The sequence below is a fragment of the Phycodurus eques genome, chromosome 3 (assembly GCF_024500275.1).
Source record: "Phycodurus eques isolate BA_2022a chromosome 3, UOR_Pequ_1.1, whole genome shotgun sequence".
In the NCBI taxonomy this organism is placed as follows: Eukaryota; Metazoa; Chordata; class Actinopteri; order Syngnathiformes; family Syngnathidae; genus Phycodurus; species Phycodurus eques.
In genome coordinates this window covers 25278355-25304254 of record NC_084527.1, presented here as the reverse complement: position 1 = coordinate 25304254, position 25900 = coordinate 25278355, and the positions used below count along the sequence as shown (strand labels likewise).

The following is a 25900-nucleotide window of genomic DNA, read 5'->3' as shown; positions in this document are numbered from 1 at the left end:
CAAATAAGTTATTATTGCGCATTTTTTTATTCCAATTTCTAAGAGGAAATAAACAATTTAAGTTTACATGCACTTTACCTTTTCAGTGTTTATACACAACATATATATTTTTACTTTTGTACTCCATATATACAAATAAGTTATGTGCACATTTTTTTCCAGATGTTTTAGTGCTGTGATGTGACACACGACCATTGCCATCAACAATATAAAATTGTCCAAAATGTACTTTTAATTATTTGTGTATTTTTTACCTCATAGTGAATGGATATTAGAACATTTAAATCAATATCGAATCGCATTCCTAAAGAATCGATATAGCATCGAATCACAACCTAAAGAATCAAAATCGAATCATGAGGTTGTTAACAATGCATAGCCCAAGTATACATAGCATTTACAACCACTTTGTACCAAAATGTTTTAAAGCACTCCCTCCACCAGTCTCGTCATTAGCATGCAGCCACCTCAAGAGATCAGTTTATCTTTTTCCATTTTGATTGTCTGAGAAAAATGTTCAGAAAGTGGCAGAGTACATTTACTTTTGTTTTCCATTGTGCACTCAGTGTTCATTACAACAGCAGTTTTTCACTGCTGTAGATTATTTGTGTCAACAGTAACTACGAGACGAACATTTCCAGTCCATTAACTTCCAAGCCAATGAAACTGATGGCATAGGATCGATAGTAGCAGTCTTAACATCATTCATGGAGATGCAGACAAGAGCATTGATAATATCTGGTCACTCTGTATAGTTGCAGCCATTAGGAGAGCTCAGAGGGTTAATGATCCATGGGAAATCATCAAGAGGTGATCATTGAAATGAGGTTTATTTTCTCCATCTGACAAACAGGTGGGACTTCCGCCAGAGTGCAGTTTTTTTGCATTTTTGCAGCAGACTGAACCATTTGGATTTGACTTCAAACTTAAAATTAGTTCCAGGTTTTTACATCGGAATCAGATACTTAGAAGACTGCATTATTCACAATGAATCACCAATTTTTTAGGTGATCAAAAGTACTGGAACAGATTTCCTGTACGGTATGGTAGTATTTATTGTCAGTCCTCAATATATGTGGAACATATCGGGTCCCGAAATTACTTTTTCAAGTTAATACAAATAACAAACCATAAAAAACTAAAGCCATAACATCCATGCTCTTTGTTGTATGAAGTTTAGTTGCAAATCTCAAACTTGCAGTCAATGAATGAAGCCTGCTCCTCCATCACCAAACCTTCCCATTCTTCATTTGTGATGCTTATCAAGGCTTTCACCAGAGCCTCTGTTTGTTGTGTGTTTTTAGGGTCACTCCCTTCAGTCTCCTATTCAGTAGGTAAAAGGCATACTCTACAGTATATGGTTTTAGGCTGCAGATTGACTTAGTCCTTCCATTTACTTCTCGCACCTGATGAACTAATGACATTTTTTTGGCACTATGTTTTGGGTCATTACATGGCTACCCAATGAAGGAGCTTCTCATCAGAATTTGAGTAATTTTCATTGAATTGGCAGACACAATGTTTCTGTCGATTTACTAGCCATCCATCCATCCATCCATCCATTTTCTGAGCCGCTTATCCTCACAAGGGTCGCGGGAGTGCTGGCGCCAATCCCAGCTATCATAGGGAGGAGGCGGGGTACGCCCCGGGCTGGTCGCCAGCCAATCGCAGGGCACACACAAACAAAGAACCATTCGCACTCACATTCACACCTACGGGCAATTTAGAGTTGTCAATTAACCTACCATGCATGTTTTTGGGATGTGCGAGGAAACCGGAGTGCCCGGAGAAAACCCACGCAGGCACGGGGAGAACATGCAAACTCCACACAGGCGGGGTCGGGGATTGAACCCCGGACCTCAGAACTGTGAGGCAGACGCTCTAACCGGTCGTCCACCATGCCACCGTAGATTTACTAATTAATTATAATTATTATTGTAAGTATACATTTTTTTATGTTTTATTTTGTCGCTGCAACCATGTCTTACACGATTGCAACTTCAGTTTCACAGATGAGCTTGTATGTTGGGGATCATTAGCAGATTTTTTCCATCACTTTGGTAAAGGTTAATCTTTGTCTCATCAGTCCATTAAACTACGTCCAAGAGTTTTGGAGGCGCATCTGTATACTTCACTCCCCTTCCCATTTGTCTTGCTAATGAGTGGTTTGCATATTCTCATTTAGGAACTGTATTTTTGTTCACGTTAATTATGCCCTCTAAAGGTTGTTATTGATGTCACTAACAGTTTTTTGTTCTTTCATTACAGTTCACAAAATGTTTATGTTGACAATGGCTCTTGTGTTGTACCGTTATAGCAAAGGTGTGTGCAATGGTTAGGGTTAGTGATTTTCCATATTCTCTCAGCAGGACCACTGAGATCAAGTTTCAATGAGAACGCTATTCCCAACAATCCAAGGTCCGAAGAATGTGTGAGTCTTTAGGAGACTTCGAGCATGAACATTGTCTGCACAACCAGAATATGTACAGAAGAGATTGTCTTTTCTTCAACAACAGATTTCACAACAGAGTACAGTCAGTCGGTGGAGTGAGTGTTGAGAAGTGGGGGTTTGGCTTGGCTTTCCCCAGTTGCAGTAAAGTGACTATAACGATTAATTTTTAATTCATTATACTGATTATAATACCTCAATGGGGAATTTAATTTACACTCACAATATAAAATATGTAATAATTTATAGCCAACAACCAAAAAAATGTGACCATTCAACACAAGGATGCAAATTCATAAAACTACACTGCAATAGCCTCTCAACCACGACTCTCTAACCTGTCCCAGTGAGACGAAGGGAAGGTTGTTGACTCAATTTGTTCTTCACGATGGAATGGTTATTTCACCGTCGCACGTGTTGCAGCGCAACTATGCAGCCTTGTGTTAGCGCCCAGGCTACGCGGCGCTGCCTCGTATTTTTAATTTATTTTTTTCTCTTTTTCTTCTTTTTTTGCTGGTGAAGGCTGGTTTGCGTCTCACTATGCCAGTTTATGGCGTTGAGACTTCTTGAAGCAAGCTACCGATGGGGTGTCCCAGCTCTGTTGGGTTTATAACTTTCGACGGTAGCCTTTGCTGGTGACGGTAGCGTCTGCGCCCCCTCTCCTGGCATAGGTCTTTGCGGCTTCTCATTGTGAGCCGCTTGCGCTATATACAGACCCTTTCCAAAAAAAATTAAATCTCATGGGAAACCTCATTTATTTCCAAATTCCATTCAAAAAGTTAACTTTCATAGATTATAGATTCAGGGCCCACAATTAAAACAACTTCAAGTATTTATTTGTTTATTTTTACATAACATGACTTGTGCCTGCCTCCTTTTTGAGCCCTTGGCAGGTGCAGAGCTGCAGTGCGTTCTTGCTCGCCATTGCCTTGGCAAGATGTGTCAGTGCGTTGCACACATCGTCAGTCAGGCCTCCATGCCTGAAGTTGCTCACGGATGGTGCTGGTGTCTCTTTATGCACTCACGTAGCTCATTTTGGTCAGTGTATGAGTCTTGCCTGTTATATACCTCCATTTGGGGGGTGGGGACAGGCTAGAGGTCTTGTATTCTGTGAGAGCTGCTGCGGCAGACGTTCGTTCATCTGCAGAGCTTTTTCTCTGTGGTGAGCAGTGTTTGTCTCACTGTATCGTGGATGCCATTTGCCATTCTTTTCGGGTGTGCGTTGTCTCTCTACCGGGAGTGTTGCCACATTTTGGGCTGCCCTGAGGGGTGTATCCCCAGAGGATATATATGCCGCTGCCTCGTGTTCGACGCTTGTCACATTTGCCACATTCTCAGTTGTGTGTGTCACCACTCCCCGTTCACTATGCGTGGCTTTTGGTGCCGGTGGCTTCTCACGAAGGCTTGTGTATAGGATTCCTCATGACTTAGCTGTTATTAGTCATTCAGTGCTTCAGCACTACCTTCTGCCGATCAGCAGAGATGAACTAGAACAAAGGTTACGTTTGTAACTATGGTTCAATTAATCCCGGCTGAACGCCAGTCACTCTGTCATTCAGAATCATTGCGTTCACGCGAGATATTCTGTAGGAACTGAGCCCCATGTGACACCGGAACTTATACCCATTCAGGGTCATCGGGGCGTCACACGTAATTTTTTTGGTATGCATATTCGAACTGCGCATGCGCGAAGGGATTATTCAGTGCATTCAGCACCACCTTCTGGCAATGATTTGGGATTCGTAGAACTGTAGTTAGATGTGTAACTTTCATTCGGCGCTGCATTATTTGCCAATTACCTAGGTTTTATCTAAAGTCATCAACGTTTTTGTATTATTCTAAAACTAGAGCTATTGTAGTGATGTTAAACATATCCTGGGTTTAATTGTGCCTCATCTATGTGCTTACCATCTTTTGATTGTCTGCTTGGGCTATTTTAACACCCATTTGATTGTACATTTTTCCAATCTGTGGTTGCATCTGCTCATCACCAAAACAGAGCATGTGGCTTTGGCAATGTTGGAGCATGTCAGCTACTGACAAGCTAATCTGCATTTTCCGTGACCACTGTGTTTGACCTTTAAAATTATTGATCCATGTCGGAGAGGATTAGCGAAGCACAGAAGATCACGACGAGTAGTTGGACTTAGTTTATATGAGATTCAAGGCACACACAAAAGAATATCTGCTGCATCCATATCTGTTGGTTGAATCCAACAATTGTTTCAACTGGAATTGCGCTTTTGTATTAACTAAAACAAGTACCTGTGAAGTGAAGATAAATATGTCTTGTATATTTGTCACAACACAGAGAAGATTGTTATTAACAATCCTGCCAAATTATGATGAATGAGTTAAAAAAAAAAAAACAATTGGCAGGGAAATAAAATGAAACTTCAAACTTGGGGGAAAAGAGAAGTCATTTGTTTTCCACGCTCCAAAGCTGTGGGCATGTCCGCTGAATACACTGAAACCACACCCTGCTCAACTGTCAACTGTCAATCAAATACCACAACGCCTAGCATCTTTCTTATGCCTAACATCTCTCCATGTTTGAGCTGCAAAAATCCAGCCACTTAAAGCCGACGGCTCTGTGGTCATTCCCATCATGAGATGTGTCTTGACTCACACCTTGGCACTGAGACCTTTTTGTAGGCCATCAAGTTAGGACTGAACCAGCTGTTATTCATTTGCACTGACAAGGGGCTGAACTGCTGTTAAATTATTGATAGATTTTAGGTGTTGTCTTGGCTTTTCATGCTTTTTTACACCTCCCTTTCTTCATGTGTTCAATACTTTTTCCCTGTGTCATTTCACATTTTTACACAACTTAATTTCTGAACCTTATTTGTTCTACTTTCTTTGTATGTATGGATTACTTGGGTTGTTCCCAACATCTGGTGAAATTTTCAATAGCACCTTTCGAAGTACTGTATAGTTAGTGAGAAAAATGTTGACGTGTTAAATACTTATTTCAGTCGCTGTATGCATACGGCAACAACAGCTATTACAGACTTAGGCATAACAAATTGAGCATATATTTGTGAAGGCAAGTCAGAAAATCATAGCAAACAACCTTGAAGTACCAGAAATGGAAAAAGACTGCATTAAGGTCCAATTTTATGTGAATGCCTTTGTTTGCACAAGGTGCACGTATCATAGCCCTGGTGCGTGGTACAGCAAACACAGCATAATGTCTTGTTTGTGCTTAGTGGCATGTTGGAACTGATGAATGTGTTAAAATATCCTTCTCTATGAATATGTCCATTTCAGTTGGGCTTTTACTTCATATGAGCCTTTAATTTATTCAATACAATTTTTTCAAGAGGGCTATTTGAAACATAAACATCACTTTGACTTTACCGTACATTCACTGTGTTAGGAGTTATTAATTATGGTGGATTGTGGTTGATTTCCAGTTCGTCAATCACTATCCATGGATATATAAAAAAAAAAGCACGGCATCCATTTTCTATACCACTTATCCTGTTCAGGGTCATGGAGAGCTGGAGCTATCCCAGCTGACTTCGGGGGAAAGGCGGATCAATCTGGAATGATTGCATGTCAGTCAGTGAGCACATATAGAGACGGACAACCATTCACTCTCACATTCACACCGTCAGTGAGTGTGAACTGAACCCATGCTGCTGCACTGAAGTGAGGAGAATATAAACAAAAAGAATAAGCACACACGAGCCAAAAATAAAATCCCTCAACTGCTTTTGTTTTACAATTCTCTCACGCCTTCTTAATAAGGCTTCATGTTAGCTAAAAGGGGTAACAAAACATTTTCAATTTGTTTTTGTTTTTTTGCTACCTTTCATTTAAAAAGCAGCCGCATCTGATAGCCAGCACCTAAGGACAGCTCCTATTAAAGCCAACAACAATGTGGAAAGGACGTCATTACGTTTGATAACCTACTGTACTATAAGGTTACCCAGTAAATGTGCTTCCCGTTGACCTGCTCTTCTCTTTCGGCAAACCAACAGAGACAACTGCTGTACAGCACCGCAGTACAAATCCATCAGCAGCTTTAACTAATTTTACAATGCCTTCCAAATGAGTGAAAAGCAGTTAGTGGCAGTGTACAAACAATGTACAGTATAAATCAGATTAATTATCACGCCTTCCTACGAGGAAGCAGAGTCTGGGGACTATGAGGTGGGCTCTCCTATCTCTGGGGTTGAGGTCACCAAGATGATTAAAAAGCTCCTTGTGCAAAGACCCCGGGGTGGATGAGATCCCCCCGGAGTACCTAAAGGCTCTGGATGTTGTGGGGCTGTCCTGTCCTGGTCCCTGCAACATCGCGTGGACATCAGGGACAGTGCCTCTGGATTGGCAGACCAGGGCAGTGGTCCCCCATTTTCAGAAGGGGGACCGGAGGGTGTGTTCCAACTGCAGGGGGGTCACAATTCTCACTCTCCCTGGTAAGGTCTATTCAGGGGTTCTGGAGAAGAGGGTCTGTCTGGAAGGCAACTCTCAGATTCAGGAGGAGCAGTGTGGTTTTTGTCCTGGCCGTGGAACAGTGAACCAGCTCTACAGCCTCAGCAGGGTCCTCGAGGGTGCATGGGAGTTGGCCCAACCAGTCTACATGTGCTTTGTGTACTTGGAGACGGCATTTGACTGTGTCCCGTGGGGGGCTAGGTGGCGAGTGCTCTGGCAGTATGGGGTACCGGACCCCTTAATAAGGGCTGTTCGGTCCCTATACAACCGGTGTCAGAATTTGGTCCACATGGCCAGCAGTAATATGGATTCATTTCCAATGGTGGTTGGACTCTGCCAAGGCTGCCTTCCATCCCAGGTTCTGTTTCTAACCTTTATGGACAGAATTTCTAGGCGAAGCCGAAGTTTTGAGGGGGTTGTCTTTGGTGGCCTCAGCATTGCGTCTCTGCTTTTTGCAGATGATAGGGTGAGAAGCTTGGTTATCCAAGCAGGGCTCAGAATCGATCCACTGCTCCTACGCATCGAGAGGAGCCAGATTAGGTTATTCGGGCATCTGATTTTAATGCCCCCTGGATTACCTCCCTGGTGAGGTGTTCCAGGCACGTTCCACTGGGACTAGACCCCGGGGTGACCAAGGACATGCTGGAGAGACAATTTCTTACGGCTGCCCTGGTAACGCCTCAGGATGCCAGGAAGTGCTGGATGAAGTGGCTGGGGAGAGGGAAGTCTGGGCATCCCTGCTTAAGCTGCTGTCCCACCACAACGCGACCCCAGATAATCAGAAAGTGATGGATGGATGGATGGATGATTATTATTTTAACAATAAAACTTCGCATTAATGATGGGCCAAGCATTGAAAAAGTTGTAAATCTGAATGTTAATGCTCGATATTGATAGTAAAGTTGCTCAGAAAGACAATGCAAATAAAATCATGCATAATCATATACTGTATTACAGCTAGATCAAACATTTGTTTCCTTTCCATTAACTACTACTGCCTAAAGAAACTAGAAGCAGCGTCTCCTGGATGTTTTAAACATGTGGTACTGTACCTTTTTAGATACAGTCAGCCGTTTCGGTACCCCCTCGCTATTACATGAGCGTGGCCTGCTACTAGCACAAGCCTGATATTAGCAACAAGTCACCTCCCTTTTAAAAACTTATTCAGACAATGGCAGAACTGGAGACAAAAATCCACCACCTTGAAGTGTATGTGGAGGTAAATGGACAATCGGGGACTGAAACCACCTTACCGATGTCTCAAAGCAGTGGACAGGAGCAGGCTAACAGACAAGTTAGCTCCACAAAGAGGATGGATGTGAACTGTGGAAATGACAGTGGATCAGCCAGCAGCCCTCCCAGAAATTTACTGGGAGCAAAACTGCAAGATATGGGACAGCGAACAAAGGGGAGGACAGAGCACTAGCAGATTTACTGAGGAATCTGGTTGGGCTTTATTGGGTGTTTCTTCAACACCGAGAGATCAGGAGAGAGAGGGAGCAAACCAACCCAAAACGCAAACAGATTTGCTCCACTTTTACCCTGGCAAAGAATGATCATCCCCCACCTCCACTGAAAGGTATTACACTAAATCATACGAGGAAAAAAATGCAGCCACCTATTGAGCCACAAACACTAATAATCAGCGACAGAGACATAAATGATGTAAAACGCTTTTGCAGGGAGAAGAACACCAATGTAGTGTTTTACTAACGACATGGTTTCTGATATCTGTCAAAAAAAAAAATTCATCAAGATCACTAATTAGCATCCAACTGTAAAATCTGTCATTATACACACAGGGGCCCAGGATGTTGTTAAGCAGCAATCAGAGGTTCTGAAAGTGCAATGTCTGGATGCGGAGGTATTTATAATTGGACCGTCTCCTAACGTTATGATCCGGAGATGAATGTTTCAGCAGAATACTGATACTAAACAGACAACTAAAAGATGTGTGTACTGCCTTACCCGTGAACTTCATTGACAATGTCTACACATTTCGGAAGTGCAGACATCTCTACAAGGGATAGGGTTTCTTTCTAAATAAAAAAGGGTTAAATTATTTGCTGCCAACATTTTATTTTATGTGCGTCATTCAGTGGCACGAAAGCATCGGACTGGATGAGGTGGAACAACAGATTAGTCAGCACTCTGAAGGACACGACGCGCAGAGGGACTCTTTAGCTTCATCCAAGCAATCGGAGGAACAAGAGATAAGGCGTCACTTGGAGTCCCGCACACCCTCGCCCATTGAAGCAAAGCCCAACACAACACTCCATCTCATCCACGTCCATGTTGTCCTCCCATTCCACTACGCTCAAGACAACTATCCACTAAGTTGGGCCAAGCCCCCTCTCTGCCCATGAACAATCTTAACTCCTTGTCTGACTGGTATGTGCAGGTTTGTGGCTACAAATCAAATATTAAGAATATTTTTCTCCTGAATAAGTCAGACCCCTGTGGAGATCAGGCACTTTTTTCCCCTGTAATTATAAGGGACAGAAAGTTGGTTAAGGAAATGATACAAAGAAAGTAGAGCTACAAGCTTAGTGAGTATGACGTGTCATCCTAACAAACCATTGTCTCCAGTTACCTCTGCAAGGTTAGCTCTATTCACGATCAGGTCACTGGGTAACAAATCAATATTGATTAATGACATCATTACGACCTATGAGCTAGACTTTCTTCCTTAGCGAAACATGGTTGACAGAATGTAGCTGTAACAACCATTCTAAATGAGGCAACACCAATAAATTTTAGTTTCATGAACTAGTATCAAATTGGGGGGAAAGGCGGTAGAATTGCTCCTATTTTTACAGCATTATTTCAGTGTAAAGAATGTATGTTGGGTGCTTTCAGCTCTTTTGAATAATTGTTTTTAGTAAAAAGTGATCCACAGGATATTGTTTCAATAATTTATAGACCTCCAAGACAAAATGGAAAATTTATGGAGGAATTTTCAGAACTGCTGCCAGTTATCTGTGCAGACTACAACCTGATCAGATAGCTCCAGAACTCCTCACTAGAGATAAATGCAAGGAATTTTCTTGCTTTTTTATTGGAAGAAAAATACAATCCATCAGGTTAAGTATTAGCAAAATTAGAAAATGATGCTATATCTAAACCGAGCCATGTCAGAAATTGCCACAGTTGACCAAAAAAAAAAAAAAAAAAAAAAAAAAAGAAAACTGTTCAGCAGCTGAAACTATTAACTATCAACTATTGACTCAATACCATCTGACTTTTTCAAAAAACAAGTGCAAGCTTATCTGCAGCAAATCAATTGCTCATTCAGTCAGGAGTGTTGCCTAAACATCTGAAAGAAGCTGCCATTAAGCCACTTCTAAATTCTAATTCAATTCAAAAGTATCACACTGGCTCCCAGTCAGCTTTAGAATATACTTTAAAGTGTTTTTAAATTATTTTAATCATGTAATAATTATGTGTTGCCTTGTATTAAATGTGCTATATAAATGAATGTTCTTGGCTTTCCTTTATTCCATCTCTCCATCCATTTTCTATACTACTTATTCTCATAAGGGTCGCTGATGTGCTGTAGCCTATTTCAAATAACCGACCGCCAGACATTTGCAGAGGTTTATTCCAACCTTTGTAAAAAGCAAACAGTGTTGAACGGTGCATTCAGTATATTCTGCTTCTTTAAGCCCTACCATAACTGTACCCTTTTAAATGGCAAGCATAAGCAAGTAGTGTACTGGATGTGCGCCTGCATAAACAATTGAACATTCAGTACACTTAAGCGAAGGGGTTTAAAAATATAGTCCTTTTGCTATTTTGTAGCACTAAAATATACCTTCATCAGCATTCGTCCCACTTTAACCTTTTTTAGTCACAAAATAAACCATTTTATAATGTTTATATTTCTGCTGCTTCTATTTCGAAATGTTGATTGTGTTTAGTGTATTGTGCACCTACAGTATGTGCGAAAATCCGAAGAATGCATAAAGACACAGGACTCATGAGGAGATGCTCGCATGCTCTGTCAACTATGTTTGCATTGCAGTGTAAATCTTTAGTCAGTTGTGTTTGATTCATATTTCTATTGCCTTTACACATTGTGCAGGCAGTTAACATGATATACTAAGTTTGAAAAATGTATCTTACGATTCAACCACCAACCATACATTACTGCATCTGTACTTCAATTAAGGACGACTCTCCTGTTTCTATTAACAAGCAGCAGTTCAAAAGAATCAGCCCTGTAGCAGGCAGAGCAAACTTGTAGAGCGGCTTCAGAACACGAAAGTGAGTACACATGGAAAGAGACAGATGCATAAATTACTATGAGTCATACAAGTCTTTGAACCATGATCCAGAGGCTACTCTGATTCACTCTGGAAAGACACAGTAGCTTTGATGGGTTTCAAAAAGAAATTTATGGATCACTTTCTGTCAGTGGATTTCAGTCAGTTAACTGAAGTGTCAAAGCAGCACTTTCTTAATCAGATATAATAATATTGTATGAGTTAGATGACTACTTGATTCAAATCTTTTAGCCACCTTGGTGAGTGGGTTCACTTAACTTCGATGTTGCACTATTGTATTGACTCAGGGCCCAACTGACCTGAAGTGGAGCAGGACCGCACTTTGAGCAAATTTTGTTCGATTAGTTTGATTACCTGTCAACACATCACATTATCAATACATCTTCATGCATTTTGAATTGATTATTCTTAAAACAAAACTATGTTTTTCTGTAAATTTATTTTTCTTACTGTGTGACTACTTACTATTTTTACCACAGTATTTGCATTCCATCCATCCATCCATCCATCCATCCATTTTGCACAGCGTATTTTCCGAAGTGTGTACATGCAAGATCAGAAATTTGGTTTCCAACTGAATAAACTGTGTTCGTCCAACTTTTCCACAAGTCTGATTTCAATCAATTCAATGTTTTCTTTAGTTCATTCGTGTAAACATACTGCAACTACAACTGCCATCCAAAACTTGATGTGCACCAAAAAGCATTATTGTAAAAGTAGAATTTTGAAAAACTGACGTTAGTTGAAATTTACAGTTGAGCTCTCAAAATATCAGCAGATGTTAACCTAAATAGAAGATTAGATTCACTGGTATTTTTTTGCCACCAAAAATGCAAATGTATGCAAACAACAGAAACACCAAACAAAGAAAGTTGTTTTGTTTTTTTCTCACTTTTGCTCTCATCACCATCATGACCCAAACATGTCAAGATGCATTAGACCTAAACTGTGCAAAAACAGAATCCAAAAATGCCTCTTTTATAGGAGGCAAAAGGCCAGGTCCTGTGTTCAGCATTCACCACACAATAACAACATTAATATTTGATCTGAAATGGTACAGCCACTTCCCGTTAAGTCCTGAAGAAAGCAGTTCTACTTTTACAAATGGACGTTTTTGACTAATGTACTTTAAATAGCAATGAGTACACACCCCTGCAGGAAACTTTGTTTTTTTTTTTTTCACCCCCCCCAAGAAAGTTTTAGCAAACCAAGGACAGCGTGAAATTCAGTACAAATTGGAGTCTCCATTAATTGGAGACTCTAAATTGCCCATAGGTGTGACTGTGAGTGCAAATGGTTGTTTGTTTCTATGTGCCCTGTGATTGGCTGACAACCAGTTCAAGGTGTACCCCGCCTCCTGCCCGATGACAGCTGGGATAGGCTCCAGCACGCCCGCGACCCTAGTGAGGATAAGCGGCTCAGAAAATGGATGGATGGATGGAATACCCTTCTCATTGATCATATTCCACATCTGAAGCATCAGGCCATCAGTTTATATTTGGGTATCTATACGAATGATTGTTAAATTTACTCTTTGTTAAGTATTTTGTCGTGTACATATTGTAGTAGGATAGGATGTGGGTCACATAAGGCATTTGAAGCCCGCCGACAACATATCCCACAGCCTTTACATCTGCTCTTTTGACAGACAGCTGAGTGAGAGGCAACAGCTGGAGAGAAAGTTGACAAAAAGCAGAAGGAAGGAAGGAAGCCATTGATGTGTTGATGCACCTCCGGGAGGTAGAGATAACCTGAAGAACTGCACAGATACCATAAAGCAAACAAAGCACAGCGGATAACGCTAAGTAAAGAAAAACAACACACCTGACTACAATCAGGTTCAAATAGAGGCAAGGCAAGGCAAATTACCCCAATTATACATACTCGTGCACATACTGTAGTAGTCTTGCCACGCTGCACTATTTGCATGTCTGTTGTTGACCAATACTGGCCACTCATGCCAGAGTAGCATCTGTCCCACTTGCACACTGATTGAGGAGTATCTGCAACATTTGCACTAATCAACATTGTCCCAGATTATCACGCTACTAGTCACTTTAAACTCCATACACTCATTGAAGTCTCGGCGCCCTTTGCACAATGGTCACTGCACTGGACTATTGCTTTATTAGTCATTCAAACTGCTCTAAGTGCTAGAGGACTCTGCATCTTTTTGCACAATTGTCAAAAAAATACAAATAAAAAAGTTGTACCGGCATTACCAGATAACTAGCAACCCTTTATTGTTCAGTGACTGTTTTTCTCAATGTCTTTATGTCTCAAAAGTGTTCCCTGTCAATTGAGAGAGAGCGGCTCCAACTACCGGAGACAAATTCCTTGTGTGTTTTGTGGACATACTTGGCAAATAAAGATGATTCTGATTAATTTATATTGCGCATTTCATACACAAGGTAACTCAATGTGCTTTACATTATTAAAAACATTTAAAAACAAAGAACAGAAAATTAAAAGACAGCTTTAAAAAAGTTCTACGCTCCAAGATAAATCATTAATAAAATGGAAAAATTCTAAAATGCTCAGTCATAAGTATGAGAAAAAAAAAAAAAAGTTTTAAGCCCGATCTTGAAAACATTGACACTTGGGGCTGACGTCACTTCTGTTGGCAGCTTATTCCATTTGTGTGCAGCATAACAGCGAAATGCTGCTTCACCATGTTTACTTTGGACTCTGTGCTCCACTCTTTAACCTGAGTCTGTAGATCTCAGAGCCCTACTGGGTTTGAAGTGTAGTCATCTGGAGACACTGCTAAATATAACGACTGTCATCTGCATAGCTATGATAATTAACATTAAAGTGCTGAAGAATTTGACTCAAAGGTAGCATATACGAGCTGAACAGAAGACGTCCAAGAACTGACTCTTGAGGGACCCCATATGTCATCGGCATTCGATGAGATTGAGAGTACTAGAGCGGCTCCAACTACCGGAGACAGATTCCTTGTGTGTATTTTTGGACATACTTGGCAAATAAAGATGATTCTGATTCTGATTTTGATTAGCAAACTTCCAATGGTTACGAAATAACTCCTTTCCTCCAGGTCGGACCTGAACCATTTAAGGACTGTTCCATTTCGTCCTACCCACGTTTCCAACCTGTTCAACAGTATGTTATGATCTACTGCATAGGTGTCAAATTCAAGGCCCGCCACATCATCAAATCATGCTTGTCAACTTCCGTGATTTTTGCTAAACTCTACCCAAATTCCAAATTGTCATAATAATAAAAATGTTGAGATATTGCATTTTTCTGTTACCAAAGCCTTCTTCTACAGTAACTTAAACAATACTTGAACAAATTATTATCCTTGTCTTCTGATTTCAAAACTAGTTATCCCTCAACTTGTTGTGTAATGGTAATAATATGTTTTGGTGATTAAACATTCATATGGTTTCACTGTTTTAACGGCCCTCTGAGGGAAATCATAACTACAATGCGGCCCGAGACAAAAAAGAGTTTGTAACCCCTGATCTACTGTGTCAAATGCCGGACTGAGATCTAACAATACAAGATCGGACACCTTTAATCTTACATCATTTAGCAATAAGAGCCGATCCTGTACTGTGATGAGGTCAGAAACCTCTTTCTCACCTCATAATGAGCGACCCTCTGGGACTCGGAGATGAGCTGAGCACTGCACACTCTGCAGTAGCAGTCTGTGAATAGCCCTTGGTCCACTTCTGTAGACTTCATCTGTTGAAAGAGACCAAAGGTTAGGTTACAGGAATAATACCTTGGGCAAACACATTTAAAAAGAATGACAACAAAACTATCGTATGACTTCAATTACATTCTGTGTGTAAACCTCCACCAAGATTTAGTTCATGTTTATTGTGTAACTTGGCTGATCATATACACTAAGGAGGTTATGTTTTCTTTTGGGAGGCATTTTTCAACATTTTCTAAGCAAATAATGCATGGATCCTAATGACAGCATAATTCCAATTTTTGGCCTTGGTGAAGTTCCCTGCCCTCCTGGGTACCAATGTGGGTGGAAATGTTATTTATTCACGTTTACTTTCAATTCAAGAGAAGATAATCTAATGCAGTGGTGGGCAAACTACGGTCTGCGGCGCCACATCCAGCCCCTTGATCATTTCAATCCGGCCCGCCAAAGATTGGGAAAGAATCGCCCAAATTATATCAAAATCATGACTGCATTCATTTGACCGTCTCCTGTAATGCCCAATGGTTCCACCAGGTGGCGCAGTAGGCACAGTGATACATTGACTTGAAGTGTGGCTGTTCTGTTTTACTCTGCTACTAATCTGAACCCTTGGCTGGCAACCAGTTCGGGGTGTGCCCCGCCTCTCGCCCAAGGATTGCTGGGATGGGCTACCGCTTATCCTCACCAGGTACAGAAAATGGATTGATGGATGTTCTGAACCTTTCTGCAACCATGAGTGGGCCAAAGAAAAGAAAAGTCAACAGTGAGTGCCGAGTGTTTAATATAGAATGGACTACTAAATACCTTTTCACTGAAGTCCGGTCAAAGGCTGTATGTCTAATTTGTTAAGAAACCATTGCGGTTTTAGAGGAATATAACATCAGCCGTCACTTTTCTACCAAGCATGCTGATTATACTAACAGCCAATCAACGCAGGAACTGATGCCTACGGCTCAGCGGTTAAAATCAAGCTTGCAGGCTCAGCAAAACACCTTTATCTGACAAACTGCCATCCAAGATTCAGCCACACAAGATCCTGAAACAGCGCCATGGGAGCTGCAGATGGAACTGATTGATCTCCAATGTGATACAGTCTTAAAAGAGAAGTTAAATTCTCAAACTGGATTAGTTTTATGCTTCATTAAGCACAGACAAATTTACACAAATCCAGAAGATGGCACAGAGGATGCTGGTGGTGTTTGGCTCTACAAATGTGTGTGAAGAGACTTTCCGTGTGATGAACACCAACAAAACATCCTACAGATCCCAGCTGAGTGATGAACACCTCCGATGTGTTCTGAGAATTGCCACAACAAAACGAACACCAGACTTTGATGCACTGGCAAAAAAAAGGTGATGAATAAAAAAAACACTGTTACCATTAAAAGTAAATCCAAGTATTAACACTACAATGCAAGAATCTGGTAATGGCTTGGCCCGCCTGTCAAATTTTAAAAGTCAATGTGGCCCCTGAGCCAAAAGGTTTGCCCACCCCTAATCTAATGCCATGCCCAACACTGCTCTGTGGGCTCAGGGAGCAACAAACCATAAACAATAAATCTTGTTTCATAATTTCATGGCTGTTAATATTTCATCGCCTCCAGCATTTAAGTTAGTGACAGATGTTGAACAGCTTCGGGGGGGGGAATAAAAAATAAAAAAAATACAAAGATAAAACTTCCACAGAGGACCAACATCCAACTGAAAATTCAACCACACAGACCAAATTTTAGGGATAAATAAATGACGTACTGAGATAATGCACTTATTCTGGGACAACTGCTGCTGAAACCGCTTTTCCCAGGGACATCACTGAAACAAGTGTTTCTATTAAGTTGTACACGTTTTGTTACATTTTGTTTGAAAGTGGTAAACTAAAATACCATAAAAAAGTGTTCAGGCTTGTCTTCAATAGGAGCACACAGAAAGTAGGAGGCTAAACTAAACTTTGGCTAAAAAGTTTATTTACCATATTCATTCAAACAATGTTTTTTCTGCTGGTATCTGATTCGGGCCTATAACAGCACTGAGTTATTTCTTAATCAGAGTGGCTCTTTTGTGAATACATTAGCAGATTGTTTACACAAACTTCTTAAGTAGAAACCTTTGTTGTTATTTAATGAAATGGAGTATAATGGATGCTATACAATGTAGCATTATAATAGTGTAATGGATGCTGTAAACTGCGCAGGTTATTTTCCACATCATCATGAGTCAATGTGCAAATAAGCTATGCTTACTGAGGCTTGGAGCCATTTCTAACATGTAGGTGTTTAACCTGGCCGATTGGTTATAAATTATCGTAGAAAAAAATAATAAATACAAATAATACACTACTGTCTTTACGTCAAGCCAGAGGGGAGAACAACATCCCATTTTGTTTGTAGATAAAATGATGAGTGACCTTATATAATATTTGAACAAGAAAAAACATTTCAACAAGCTTTGAATTTTGAATACACAAATGCAAAAAAATACAGCTTGTTGGTTGACAAAACGTGCAGTCTCCTCCCCCAGTGAGGGAAAATTAACATCACATCACAAACATTCTCCTAATGATATAGTGTTACATGTTACCTCACTCAACTATTCCTGAAAAAAATGTGGTATTTGTTAAAACCCCTGAAAACACATATCATAACATTAAATGAACTCTCAGAAATGTTATTATTTTTAGTTTCTACAGGATGAAAAACAGATGAACAGCTTTGAGTCGGTTTCACTGCCAAAGGCAGCACAGATGTTAGACATAAATGATTAATAATCCTAAATGTGTTGAGAAGCACCAGCAGCAAACCAGTCGCACAAACAAAAACAGCAACCTGGGAAACTTGGACCACGCAATCTCAAATGTTGTTTTCAACATGCTACGGCAGCAATTTAAAAATAGAATAGTATTCCTATAATTGAACGTTTCTAGCCAGGTCTTTTATGACTGCATTTAGTTCAGCTTGAAATTGCTTATAGAATAGTAAAAACTATGAATGGATGAAAAAAATACATATTTAAAGGGGTAACGCTCAGTAGAATATGCCCCAATTGAATTTCAACAAAGAGGTCACAAGGTACAGTAATTTAAAAAATATATATATCCATTATAAATCTTCCTTTGAAACTGGTAGTGGGATAGTATTATTACGTCAAAGTGTGAAATAGCATATTTCACCAAAATATCAAAACCAAATTACCCACCAATATGTGAATATGAAGTCAGGTCAAATGATTTCTTCATTCATTTACATCTGAATGTGACTTTTTTTGTTTGTGTTGGGTGTGGAAATTGTGCCATAATGGCTAAAAAGGGACGCTGTGTTAAGCATGTGCTAATTTAAAAATGTTTTCAGTGATATGAGCATAATCTGTTTAATAACACTTTCTTTAGTTCATTTTAAGATAAACTTCAATTAACAGTAAATGCTTTTAATCGCATAAGGAGGACTCTGAGAGCACACAACTTGGAAAAGCCTTAATACTCACACGTTTAATCTTTTTAAATTACTTCTGTTTAAATTACTGCCAAATGTACGAAATGGATGTGATTCAGATTACACTTGGTTTGCCATCCCAGTTTCTGACCACACACACGCAACCAATGGCATCCCAATCGCTTCTCCACTGTGTGCAAGTATGAAGAGTATGAAGTACAGGTAAATAGAATGCCTCCGCCCTTGGTGTTCACTTAGGCTAATGGGTTTTGCTGTTTGAAGCACAGCTGCAAGATTTACATTTCTTCTAAATGAGATGCTAAGAAAAATAAACATTTTCACCCGTGCAATTGGGAATTGGGAGTCATGGCAATTGTAACCCAACAGAGGGATCTTTAGTGAATTTAATCATCAATATCTAATCAAAGCAGCAGTTTTCGACATCATTTCAAGTCACCTAAAGTCAACACAGAACAGTCAGCAAAGCTCATTATAGAAGCTGGCCTTTCACTTTGGTGGAGGAGAATCACAGGGACAGTGGAACCATCAAGGGAACAGGGCACCATTCCTCAACTTGACAATCAAATTAACAGGAAGCCACGTTGAATGTCGCACCTCGTCAACAATGTTTAGTGTGCGCCTGGAACACTCATCAGCAAGAGGCAAATGAGTCAAGGCAAGCGGCACAGAGTCGCTGGGGGCTGTGGAAGGGTGCGGAGGTCACAGCGGCAAGTGCCCAGCAGATGTTCAGGCTATGAACGATCACTTATAATTCATTCAATTAGACAAACTGGGCTTGACCGGCCTTTTGTACGAGGTGTCCCTCTGGCTCTCAGTTCGGATTACTGGCTTCACGGGGCTCTGGTTCTGTTATGAAATGAGACGACTGACTTTGACAGGAAGGACGCACTTTAACAAAGAACCCTTGTCCCTTTATTACCCATTACGGTTATACGGGTGTCTTTTAAAATAACTTCTTCTACTTCAATGTCTCTTCATCTTTTGAATGAAAGCCGCATCTATCCAGGGATTCGCATAACTAACGATGTTGTTCTCTGCACACAAAATAGTTATGGGGGAGTCACATGAAGTCACACACCTTGGATGAAAAATCTTTTGGATGACAGATTCAAATTTTTGTTTTTAAATGTACCAGAGACTACAATGTGTCAAATGTATCCATGTGCGCACACACACACACACATGCGTGAGAGGCCTGTCACTGCAAAAATCAACAGGACAGCACACACCACATAACAGAGCGCATTTAGAATGTAAAACCACTTATTTAGATCAGTCACAATTGTGTTTTTGTTGTTTTCTACTGCATGGTAACTGGAGGTACTACTTACTGTATGTGCAATACAAGTATTGCCAACAGGAGGCTGCAACCTCCCTGAGTGTTGATCAGGTCGCACTTGTAATGAATCAAATCTACAATGGGAGATCAAAAAGCTGGACAAGATTAGCAGCTGCCGTCCACAGCGTTGGCAACTCCGAATGCATGCCCAGCCAATTATTGCGTATCTCCAACTGCTGGCTAGGAGATAAATCTCACAACACCATAGCTGGGGCCAGCCAGGCTCGAGAGATATATGCAGTGAGGTTCAGGCAGCCTAACTGCAGAACTTTACCGCTGTACTCACTCCCCTCCAACCTTATTTGAATATTTATTGGCTAATATATACGAGCTACAACATTTGTGGACCTCGCGATCATCAAAGTTGCCCATCTTGGACTCTCCATCTTCGATCACTGACTTAGAATCCGAAACAGTCCACACACTTGTCACCACCAATGTTGTCATCCACAAGTGAAAATAGTGTGTTTCATGTATGTCTCATGCACATGTATACGATATTAAGAAAAGGGCAATGGTTTTGTTAATTTGAAAAAAATCACTTTGACCATGAATATAAGATGCCAGAGAACAATGAATTTACTGTTTTTAATGGAAGCTCGGGGGAGCTTTCCATCAAGGAAGATTTGCTGGAGCTGGCACTGTAAGGTAAAATTGACCATGTTTTTAAGGCACTACAAAGACTTCTTTTTTGCTAAATCACAAAGAGCTTAGTTGTGCCTAGACCTGAGATAGATGACTGTGTCCAGATGGCTGTGATTACCTTATGAAGTTGAGCATTCCAACCATACTAAATAGTGAGAATACATAATGCATTCATTTGAATATGGGCACCGTGCCTTGAAAAGGGAGATGTAACGGAAAATGGACTTTTTAATGACTTGTATACAAATAGTTGGGCCTCTGGAGTGCCTGCCTACCCATCAAGTGTGAAGCACATCTTTTCCATCCGTTCAGTCCAGCACTGCATGAGGAAGTGGACCAACAGCAGCCTGCAACCTCCCACCTTTCTTCTCCCATCAAAGATTTCCATCTAAAGAGCCTTGTGCACTCATCAGTCCCTTTCTGTCTTTATTATTCTCTACTTGTGGCCTGTGGCTTGTTCCAATGTTGTGTGACCATGATGCACTGTCTACTGAAAACATACAAAGCATACTGTATATTGGGCAGGCTGCCTACACTAGTACAATAATCAGCTTGTTCTTAAGCCAGTGGAGGCAACTTGGGGAAATGTTGAGAACATGCAACACTAGAATTGTGACACTGGTTGGCTTACTAAGGTTAATGTTGGCCAATGTGGGGACAAGCTCAAAATCTTCTTAGTCAGGAAAAACATAGCATTATTACATTGTTACAACAGACGTTGTAGTCAGAGGGTTTTTGGTTACATAACATTTCTGACAGCTAAGCATATTATATTGAGTGGGGTATCCATTTATAGAAGTGCAAACAGTACATTATAATAACTGATTATTAAACAATGCTGGCAGAACCTAAAAAGTGGAACATTGAATTAGAACATCCATTTTCCTTTTTTCTGTAATGACACGTCCTTTTATCAGTACTCTATTCCAAATTGTTTCATAGATCCAAAAGTGACTATTTACTGTAAGTTGCTCTCGTTTCTTGTATGAATTACAAAACCATCCGCAGCAGAGGCGGACATGCTGCTCCTCTGCGCTCAGACATGCAGTGTGCACGACAGAACGCATGTACCTATGCTTGTACTTGTCACTTGCAATACCATCATTATCACAACATTACACATTCGTGTGTCAAAAAGATCACTGTCATTTGGTACAGCACTCTGTACAGTGATTTCAGTGTTATAGTTTAGCTCAGGCTGTGTTTAGCCAGTTTTTAACGTTTTATTCACCTTGTGCTATGATGTAATATCGTGTATTATGTAACGATATCACTCTGTCCAGTTGGTTGTCCATGTTTTTGTGTTTGCTTTTATTTTGCTTTGTTTTACTCTGCTGTCTGCTGCCAAGTCAGAATTTCAAATGAGAATCGGTTCTCAGTTGGCTTATCTGGATAAATAAAGGTTAAATAAATACATGAAAATTAAAACAGTCTGCCACATTGACTGACCACCCAGCAATGCACTTCCCTGTTACATCATATTATTTAATAATCAATTCTTCAAATTTAGGAATCGATTCAGAATCACTTACATGTGTATCGTGATGCACTTAAAACTCTCATGCCTTGGCAGTTCCTCTTTAGTATCACAATGAATGTACACTTACGTCTTTCAACACCATCATGTGATGGTGAAAACCATAACCATGCAAATAGAAAATATGAGCCAAATGTGGTTGAATAAAAAAATAAAATATCCCAAGTTTGGACTCTGTGTCGAATTGAAAGGTGGCTTGACAACCCTCCTGTCTAACACCAACTGCCCTCCTGTCTTCTCTCACGACCTCGGTCAACCTTCTCTTTGGTCTTCCTCGAGGTCTCTTGCCTAGCAGCTCCAATCCTCATCACCCTTCTACCAATATACTCACGAGTTCTCCTCTGGACGTGTCCAAACCATCAAAGTCTGCTCTCTCTAACTTTGTCTCCAAAACATTCGAACCTTGGCTGTGCCTCTGATGAGCTCATTTCTAATTTTATCCAACCTGGTCACTCCGAGAGCGAACCTCAACATCTTCAATTCCGCCACCTCCAACTCTGCTTCCTGTTGTCTCTTCAGTGCCACTGTCTCTAATCCGTACATCATGGCTGGCCTCACCACTGTTTTATAAACTTTGCCCTTCATCCTAGCAGATACTTTTCTGTCACAGAACACACCTGACACCTTCCTCCACCCGTTCCAACCTGCTTGGACCCGTTTCTTCACTTCCTTACCACACTCACCATTGCTCTGGACTCTTGACCCCAATTATTGAAAGTCGTCCACCCTTGCTATCATTTCTCCCTGTAGCCTCACTCTTGCCCCTCCACCCCTCTCATTCATGCACATATATTCTGTGCAGTGCATGCCTCCATCTTTCTAACTGTTCCTCCACCTGCTCCCTGCTGTCACTGCAGATCACAATGTCATCTGCAAACATCATGGTCCACGGAGATTCCACAGCCACCTCTCCTAGATGCTTCCATACCTCCACAGGAATGTCATCAGGACCAACTGCCTTTCCATTTTTCATCCTCTTTAATGCCTTTCTAACTTCCCCCTTACTAATCATTGCCACTTCCTGGTCCACCACACTTGCCTCTTCTACTCTTCCTTCTCTCATTTTCCTCATTCATCAACTCCTCAAAGTATTCTTTCCATCTGTCCAGCACACTACTACAATTCAATTAATGTAAATAAAAATGACTCACATTGCTTATATGTAACATTTGTTTTAGATGTTTTATATGCAGTCCAAAAAACAAATGGAGTCACAATAAAAACCTATTTGAACCAAGATGAGGCCCCCTTGTGGTTTGTAAAAGAAGCTGATGATGAGGATGTATGTCTGATGGTCCAGTGACTTTTACATGAGGCAAATAAAGCTGAGAATAAATGGCCCATAAAACATTGCAATCTTCTTTTTTTCTTAAGGCTTCAGAATAACAGATATTCACATCTGGCATACACCTGCACCGATCACCAGTCAATCAAATCAAATCGCTTTCTACATGGTGCAGGTCTAAAACTCAAGTGTGAGAATCGTAAACAGCAATGAGGTGAAATCCAAAGTAAGTGATCACCCACAGACACATAATCATAGCGAGGTAAGATGATGCACTTGGACCGATCCACCTGTGGTCAGAACATCTTCACTAATTTAAATGGGAGGGGCTGAGAATAAATATGAGGATGACTTCAAAAACATTCACCCGATGGATTTACAATGAATGCGGGGGGGAATTAACAGAGCAAGTAACAGGGCACCCCATTATGCGTAAGTGTCATGAGAAACACGATATGATCATCTTCATGAATGTACGTTGGAGTACAGATGCTTTAATATACAAAGGTTCTGATCAAAGAAACAATGTGAATGAATTGGATATTGCACGGGGATATTCTACATTACAGCAAATAATTAGTGTACTGTTTGAAATGATAAACTATGGTTAAAAAATATAAAATAAATAAATTATTTTTCTTCATTGATGAATATGTAGAGAGTAGGCTTCATTTATGTCTCTCTCTCACACACACACACACACACACACACACACACAAAACATATTTCTATGAATAAATCATCACATCTACATTGGTTTGTGTTCTTTAAAGCCAGACATTAAGCACATAATGATTCATACAGTGGTCACTATTTTAGTTTAAGTACATGTTTTGGTTGTTATTATTTTTTGTTGTTGTTGAACAGTTATCTTCTGGCTGGAAACGCAATGTTTTTTCTCTGGTCACTTGTGTCACACTCTATCGTGGACGCGTAATAATGTTTATATTAAAATGTAAATATAATGTTTTATATATATCCAGTATATTAAAGGTTATATATTGTAACACTATTTCCTCAGTACCTTGCCACTTCAAATTATACAAATAATACAAAACATTTCAACTCAATATTTGGCCAAGATATAAATCTAATTTACCTGAACGAGATTATCATCTGCAACCATGCACAGCACTCTCCCACAAAGGTGAGCGAGGTGCATCCTTGGTCAGGAAGAGTTCCCCGCTCATCAACCTTTTGAATGCCACCTTGAGACAATCTTTTGGTGTACACCTGCAGGAGGCGTGGTGAATACTGTTGAACTAAATCTGGTCGTTATTTACAGTATAATGTATTGTGGAATTCCAAAACGATCAAATATGACAGAACTCTGCTAGTGACAACTATACAATTGAAAGTGCTGGGTCGCAGTTCCCTGTGACTGTGCTGAGGTCAACCTCCACCTGCTTGCACGTCTTACTTTGTAAAACAGGCGCCACTATTATTAATGGCAGCGCCGCACAACGCCGCCAACAAAGTCGCTGTGGAAGATAAGAAGCGTGCAACGCGACAGTCGTGCCTGCTTTTCCCCTGCGCTGGACTCTCTGCTCTGCACCCTTGCTGTGACTCACGCCAAACACGGCAAAATAGAAGAACAAGCGGGGCAAACAGTACTGTACCTTTAACTCTACGCTGTAACTCTGACAGAAATATGTCGGGAACACCGTCAGCTGCTGTCGTATTTGAAGGGAAAGTGTACAATCCATTCACCAGAGGCGCCAGGATGGCGACAGAGTGAGGGGGAGATGCGTCTGGCAGCCCTACTATATTATAGTACAAGCTGGCGCTGTGCCCCCGCCCACCCGTTCCCTATTGGCTGCAAGCGTTCATCGACACGCGCCAGCCCCAGCCAATCGCCGGGGCACATATAAACAACCATTCGCACTCACATTCGCACCTACGGGCAATTTAGAGACTTCAATTAACCTACCATGCATGTTTTGGGGATGTGGGAGGAAACCGGAGTACCCGGAGAAAACCCACCCAGGCACGGGGAGAACATGCCAACTCCACACAGGCGGGGCCGGGATTTGAACCCCGGTCCCCAGAACTGTGAGGCAGATGAGCTAACCAGTGGGCGTCGTGGTGGTGATGCTACTAAAACACCAATCCAGAGTCAGAGAGGGAGAAGTCTCTTTGTATGTTACATACTTCATGATACAATAATTTAATATTCTTTTATTATCATAATGGTTGACTTATAATTCTCTTCCACTTCTATACTCACCTTCACTGAAATTGCGCCACCTCAAATTGTTTCCACCTCAAAATAATCGCTATTGTGCATTGTTGTTGCATTGAACGCATCAGTAGGGGCGACAACAAACAACAATAGAGGAGAATGTGGGTTTCCGAGTAAAATCTAGTAAAATAGGAGCTTCTATTTTTTGCTTTTCTTAAAATGTTTACATATGACCAAAAAAAAAAAGTCATCAAAAAGATCCCACAAGGGAACGGTTTTTATTAAGTTTCTCTTTGAGACCACAATTTTAGCATTTTCCACTAGCAAAACACAGTTATCTTCAAACAAGTGACCAAGGCGAGGCATTCTTTTTCATCTCTTTTATGATGTTCTGATGCTCACCAAAGTGAAGTCTCATTACATATGCTAGTGTCAAGATTTGTGGAAGTCACACAAGAAGTCACACAACCTCCATGTTTCCAAACGACTTTAGAGACACTTGTGGAAGTTGGTTGAGTAGCACAAACATAGAGAGGTGCCGATCTGACCTGTGACCTTGCAAATAAGAGTTTCACAATAATATTATATTAGTTAATTGTTTAT

General features: G+C 40.6%; 1 protein-coding gene across 1 annotated transcript in view; it reads right to left on the bottom strand.

Moving 5' to 3' along the window:
* The window catches only part of zmat4a (zinc finger, matrin-type 4a), an 87939-nt gene extending 63107 nt beyond the window's left edge, over positions 1-24832 (bottom strand). The window contains exons 1-2 of the mRNA XM_061672840.1: positions 24735-24832; positions 14788-14889 (exon numbers count right to left, since the gene is read on the bottom strand). Of these exons, the coding sequence (XP_061528824.1) occupies positions 14788-14889; positions 24735-24821 (189 nt within the window). The 5' untranslated portion in view covers positions 24822-24832. The remainder of the gene's footprint in view (positions 1-14787; positions 14890-24734) is intronic.
* Between the last annotated feature and the right edge of the window lie 1068 nt (positions 24833-25900).